At 41.7% G+C, this 6,736-nt stretch overlaps 1 protein-coding gene across 3 annotated transcripts in view; it reads right to left on the bottom strand.

The window, feature by feature from the left end:
• Positions 1-67: 67 nt before the first annotated feature.
• Positions 68-6,736, bottom strand: part of LOC104594682 (COP9 signalosome complex subunit 3-like) — a 45,389-nt gene continuing 38,720 nt past the window's right edge. For 2 of the 3 annotated variants that reach the window (XM_010255091.3, XM_010255090.3), the window contains 4 exons: positions 6,507-6,665; positions 6,298-6,419; positions 537-609; positions 68-450 (listed from right to left, as the gene is read on the bottom strand). In XM_010255091.3, coding sequence (XP_010253393.1) covers positions 382-450; positions 537-609; positions 6,298-6,419; positions 6,507-6,665 — 423 coding nt within the window. In that variant the 3' untranslated portion in view covers positions 68-381. Of the gene's footprint in view, positions 451-536; positions 743-6,297; positions 6,420-6,506; positions 6,666-6,736 lie in introns of all 3 variants that reach the window. The other variant, XR_016082289.1, reaches the window with a different exon arrangement.

Raw genomic sequence — 6,736 nt, 5'->3', positions numbered from 1 at the left:
AAGATCTTGGTAGGGCCAGAAGGGGGGTTCTGATAAAACCCACTTTTTCACTACACAAGCAGATTGCTCAAACAAAATAGTTCATAAATCTATACAAGGTCCAAATACAAAATTGAAGAAAGTGACGCTTTGAACAGAACCAGGGTCTTAAACACAAGACCTCTCTTTTCTCATCAACATGGCCGCAATCCCAACATGGAAAAAAGCTTCAGATAAAATAAGAACTTCGGCAGCCCCTTTTAACATAATATACCCCAAGAGACCATTATTAACTTGGTTATCAACATCATTGCCTGGATCATTCGGCATTCTTTTTCTGTTCCTTCTGTGGGCTTTACATACAGAGTAATCTCCACAATATGTGTTGCCATTCAGTTCACATTACAAGTTGAATTTCTGAGGGACAGTATCAAAGTCGTCAAAATCGAATCTCTGCCGCTCCTTCCCAGCCTGGACGCAAGCAAAATTTGATTAGCAGCAAGGAATGCAAGTCATTACAGAATTGGCAAGGAAAGAAAATTCATGATGGGACATACCTTTGCCAGATAAGCAGGATCATATGAAATGAGTTCATCTACAGCACTCAGCTTCTTGGACAATGACATTATCCTGAGAAAAAGGTGAAGTCATTGATCCCTTTATAGGTACTTTCAGCTGCTAGACATACTTTAATCCAGTTCTCTTCTGATTATATTGATTTGTCAAAGAGATTTCATGGATGGCATCCTCTGAGTGCACCACTCTGCCCCAAAACAAACACATGTACAAAATACAAATATAAAGAAAAAATAAGGAAAAACAATTATTGCACACTGAGCCATAACAACCCAGAACATATGATTTCAGTGTACTGCTTAAACTAACAGAAGATTCATGAGCCAGCTTATTAATGTTTGCAGGATTGAATACTGTTAGTGTCGAGTATGTAGGGGTATTTCTGTCTTTGTGCTTATGGTTAGGTGCTGATGTGTAAGTTTATGTAAGATCTAATGTCCCTAATTTAAGTAGGGGCACATGTGACTTTTTCACAATATTTTAGTAATATAAAACAGATCCGGCGGAATGGGAGGGTTGATTTTTCTCTCATTCGAACCAGACCTTTTCCTCCTTGTCCTCTCTTCTACTCTTCTCCTTTCTCTCTCTCTCCTCTCTCTTTTCCTTAACTGTTATCAGTCTAATAGGCAGGCTGAACTCTAATATGGTATCAGAGCTAAACTGAGCAAACCGGATCTGCCCAGAATTCTGTTCTCTGTGCACCCAGTCTAGGGTTTTCTCTTGCTTTCTTCGCCATCAGTTGGAGATAAGGGAAAGGGCTGAAAAGGAGTGATCGCCCTCTTCCCTTGGAGGTTTCTATGCCTCCGGTTATGGTGTTCGTGGTTAGTTGCTGCGATTTCTAAGAAGCCCTCCCCTAATCGATGAAGAGAAGAGGGCTGATTCATGTGGTGCAGTGGATGCTTTGTGTGGTCTGATTTTCGGGTGATCAGGTAAGAGGTTCTATGCATTTTCTTGGTGTGAATTAAATGATAAGTCTGTTTCAGACGGTATGGTGGGATTTTAGATTGTAGTGTGCTAGGGTTTGTGCAGTTTTCAGTGTGATTCGAAGGGGAAGTGTTCCTCAAACAGTGTGCTGAAGTTTCAAGTAGTCGTGAGGTAGGGATTGTGGTGTAAAGAGTGCAGTTTACAGCAATAGTAAGTGCTGAAATCAGTGTGTAGTGTGGTCTAGTGTGACGAATTCAGCAATACCAGAATTCAGCAATGGGAGATAGTAGTGAAAGCAAGACTAGTGTGATGGTTCCTACTGACTACCTGAATGTTCAAATGACCTCCATTAAGCTGAATGGAGAAAATTCTGTACCTTGGGCTAAATCTGTAGAAGTCTTTTCTCAAGGCAAAGAAGGAGGTGAAACACACAAGGGACGAAAAACCCTCCACCGATTCTCATGAGTATGATGATTGGGAGCAAGCAAATGCACAGATTATCACATAGTTATGGAATAGTATGGAACCCAAGATTAGTGTAAATTTCATGTTTCTTGATACTGCCAAAGAAGTGTGGGACCATGCTAAGAAACTGTATTCGGGCCAAGACAATACAACCAAAGTATATCAGTTGTATCAGGAATACTTTAATCTACAACAGGGTAATCAGAGTCTTGAGGAGTACTATGCTAGTATGAGAAACACTCGTAATGAATTGAATGTTTATCACCCCTCACTTTTGATGTCAAAATTCAGCAACAACAGAGGGAACAACTTGATGTGACTCAATTTTTGGTGGGGCTGAAATCTGAGTATGAACTAGTGCGGGCTCAGATACTAGGAGGGTCAACTCTCCCTTCCTTAGAAGAGGTGTTTTCTTGACTTAGGAGGATTTCCATTGGATCTACCGAGAACCCTAAAGTTTCCGATAGATCAGCCTTTGCAGTATCCAGAGGCCGTGGTGTTAGAGGTGGAGCTCGAGGAGCTCAGTCTGGCCATAATGGCAACAGTGGACTGGCATATGGCTGGAGTAGTGGTAGTGGACCTACATATAACCATGGTGGTGGTCGTACTGGAGGTCGAGATTCAAGGGGAGCCCATGGCAGAGGATGTAGTTCGGGTCCGAGGAGGTGTACACACTGTGGTATGGATGGACATACCATTAATTACTGCTATGGCTTGCATGGTCCACCCTCAACTTGGGCCAATCATGCCGTGACTAGTGACAATAGCTTCAGACAGGAGAGTCATTCAGCTGACCAGATATCTTCTACATCCACAGATGTTACTGGGAAGGAGATGATGAGTGTTCCCCGTGATGAGTATGAGAGGTTTGTTCAGGCCACATCTCAGCAAAACACGGCCACTCTCGCACACTCAGGTATAGTTTGTTTGGCATCCACACCCAATCCCTGGATTATTGATTCTGGAGCCTCCAATCACATGATTGGAACTCCAGGTGTGTTTTCTTCCATCTCTCATTGCCCAACATCACAATCTGTTACCCTTGCTAATGGTTCCACATCTTCCATTTGTGGTGTTGGTAATGTTAACATGAACCCTTTAACCTTATCCTCAGTTTTGTATGTCCCTAAATTTCCTTTTAATCTTATGTCAGTAAGTTGACCAAGTCTCTTAATTGCTCCACTACCTTTTACCCCTCTTCGTGTGTTTTACAAGATCTCAAGACGGGGATGAAGATTGATGGAGGGCATGAAGCTGATGGATTATATTATCTTGATGGTGGTGGAAGTACGTCAACAACTCTGTAATCGTCTCTTTCTCCTCTCCAATGGCACTGTAGATTTGGTCATCCTTCACTGAAAGTTTTGAAGTTTTTGGTTCCTTCATTGAGTCATCTGTCTGTTTTGGATTGTGAGTCATGTCAATTGGGGAAACATCATCGTGTTCCCTTTAGTCCTAGAGTTGATAACCATATGTCGAGTCATTTTTCTTTGGTTCGTTCAGATGTTTGGGGTCCTTATAAAGTAATGTCATAAAATGGATATAAATATTTTGTCATTTTTGTTGATGATTATTCAAGGATGACGTGGCTCTATTTAATGAAAGAAAGAAGTGAATTGTTTACCATTTTCCAAAAATGTTGTGCTGAGATTCGCAACCAATTTGGTGTTCACATTAAAATTTTTCGTTTCGATAATGGCCGTGAATATTTCTCTTCATCATTTCAAGAATACCTAGATCAACATGGCATTATCCATCAGACTTCGTGTACCTACACCCCACAACAAACGGGGTGGCTGAGAGAAAGAACCGTCATCTTTTGGAAACAGCTCGGTCCTTCATGCATCACACGAATGTCCCCAAATCTTTTTGGAGTGATGCAATGCTTACTTCTTGCTTCTTGATTAACCAGATGCCCACGTCTATCCTTGATGGTCATTCTCCATTCACCACATTGTTTCCTATCTTGTCTTCGTTTCCTCTTTCTCCTCGGGTTTTTAGGTGTATTTGCTTCGTTCATAATCTGGGGTCAGGAAAGGACAAGTTAGATGCACGATCTATTAAGTGCATCTTCCTTGGCTATTCTCGGACTCAAAAAGGGTATAAGTGTTATTATCCCAACTCTCAACATTCCTTTGTGTGTGTTGATGTTACCTTCTTTGAGTCTACTCCACTTTTCTTGGGGTCCGGTGATATTTCTTCCTCTTCATCACCTCCTCCCCTTCCTCTTCCAGTTGTGGATTATGTTCCTCTTGTTCCAGCTGTGACCAAGTCCTTGCCTCCGGTACCACCACCTATTGAACGATCACCTATCCATCACGTGTATACACATCGCCCACATGTATCGGCTCCTCCTCCAGCTCCATCATCGTCAACAGATCCAGTAGTTGTTCCCACACTAGCACCAACCCTAGTATCTGATCTTGATCTTCCCATTGCCGTGCGGAAAGGTAAACGCAGTTGTACCCTTCATTCTACTTCTAATTATTTTTCACTAATTCACCTTTCCGCTTCCCATCACTAGTTTATCTCTTTGTTAACCTCTATTGTCATCCCTAAGGATGTCCAAGAAGCCCTTGCCTCTCCAAGATGGTGTCTTGCGATGGAAAAACTCTCAGCTCTGGCCCATAATCATACATGGGAACTCACCACTCTTCCTCCCGGTAAGCAGGTTGTTGGTTGTAAGTGGGTTTATACAGTTAAGTCCTAATGGTAGTGTAAAGCAATTGAAAGCTAGACTGTTTGCCAAAGGGTATTCCCAAACCTATGGTATTGATTACACAGAGACTTTCTCCCCGGTTGCTATGATTGGTTCAATCCGTGTTGTGGTTTCTCTTGCTGTCATGTATGATTGGCCCCTCTATCAGCTTGATATCAAGAATGCCTTCTTGCATGGTGATCTGCTCGAGGAGGTCTATATGGAGCAACCACTAGGGTTTGTTGCTCAGGGGGAGGATAGTAAGGTGTGCCAACTACTGAAGGCCATTTATGGGCTTAAATAGTCTCCTCGAACATGGTTTAGCAGATTTAGTGAAGTGTTAAAGAAGTTTGGTATGAAACAGTGCCAAGTTGACCATTCAATCTTCAGTCATGACTCTCAGGTAGGGAAGATCTTATTGGTGGTGTATGTAGATATTGTCATTACTGGAAATGAAAAAATGGGCATTAACAGGTTAAAGACTTTTCTATAGGAACATTTTCAGACAAAGGACCTTGGTTGGGGATAGAAGTAGCAAGGTCTAAGCATGGTATTAACTTGTGTCAGAGGAAATATGTTCTTGATTTGCTTGAAGAAACAAGTTTGTTAGGTGTTAAACCAACTGAAACACCTACGGAAACAAACACTAAGCTGAGCAGTGATATGGGTGAAGTGTTTGAAGACCCTGGTAGATATCGGTGGCTGGTAGGTAAACTGAACTACCTAACCATCACTCGGCCAGACATTTCATTCGCAGTTAGTGTGGTAAGTCAGTTCATGCAGAAACCTCTGGTTCCACATTGGGATGCAGTTCTAAGGATTGTGAGGTATTTAAAGGGGGCTCTTGGTCATGGTTTGATATATACAAGTGGTGGAAAACTTGAAATAGAAGGATATACTGATGCTGATTAGGCCGGTTCTGTATCTGATAGGAGATCTACCACAGGTTATTTCACTTTTCTTGGGGATAATCTGGTGACATGGAAAAGCAAGAAGCAGTGCAGAGGCAGAATATAGAGCTATGACACATACTACTTGTGAATTAGTGTGGCTAAGGAACCTTCTACAGGAGATGGGATACACTGTTGATACTCCGATGAAGATCCACTGTGACAATTAGGTTGTAGTTCATATTTCCTCTAATCCGGTGTTTCATGAGAGAACCAAGCACATAGAGGTTGACTGTCACTTTGTTAGAGAGAAGGTGCTAAGTGGAGTGATAGACACTGCATATGTCAACACGGGGAACCAGTGGGCAAATATGTGTTACTAAAGGATTGAATCGGGGTAGAGTAGACTACATATGTAACAAGCTGGGATTATATGATATATACTTTCCAGCTTGAGGGGGAGTGTTAGTGTCGAGTATGTAGGGGTATTTCTGTCTTTGTGCTTATGGTTAGGTGCTGATGTGTAAGTTTATGTTAGATCTAATGTCCCTAACTTAAGTAGGGGCACATGTGACTTTTTCACAATATTTTAGTAATATAAAACAGATCTGGCCGAATGGGAGGGTTGATTTTCTCTCATTCGAACCAGACCTTTTCCTCCTTGTCCTCTCTTCTACTCTTCTCCTCTCTCTCTCTCTCTCTCTCTCTTCTCTCTTTTCCTTGACTGTTATCAGTCTAATAGGCAGGCCAAACTCTAATAAATACCTCTGAATTGATGAGTCGATATGCTCTATCATCTCACATGTCTTATATTGCTCAGGATCCTCATGGAAGCTGACCATCTCGTCTTTCTGGTTGATTGTTGCAAATATTTCACCATCTTGGATCTGAGGATTGAGAGCAAGAAATCTTGCTCAACAGAAAAGCTCTAAAATAAATGACAAGTCAGCATGGAACAAAGTTCCAATCTTTACCATCCGAAGAACATGCATCTCTGCTTCCTTGGGAGTATTCAGTTGCACTGTGTTGGCAATATCTTGAAGTGAAAGAGTCAAGTATGTCAGCGTTAATCTCTGGATGTTTCTCTTATATAAAGATGATACAACCTGCTTTACTAATCCAAGGTTGTTGTCCTGGGAAGAAAACCAAGCATTTTAGATGAAGAGAAGATTTCCAGCAGTAAGATGTCTGTGGTTCAGAGGAA

Source organism: Nelumbo nucifera, chromosome 2, assembly GCF_055504915.1.
Source record: "Nelumbo nucifera cultivar China Antique chromosome 2, China Antique-T2T, whole genome shotgun sequence".
Lineage (NCBI taxonomy): Eukaryota > Viridiplantae > Streptophyta > Magnoliopsida > Proteales > Nelumbonaceae > Nelumbo > Nelumbo nucifera.
The sequence above is the reverse complement of the archived record's forward strand: the minus strand, read 5'-3'. Positions and strand labels throughout refer to the sequence as shown.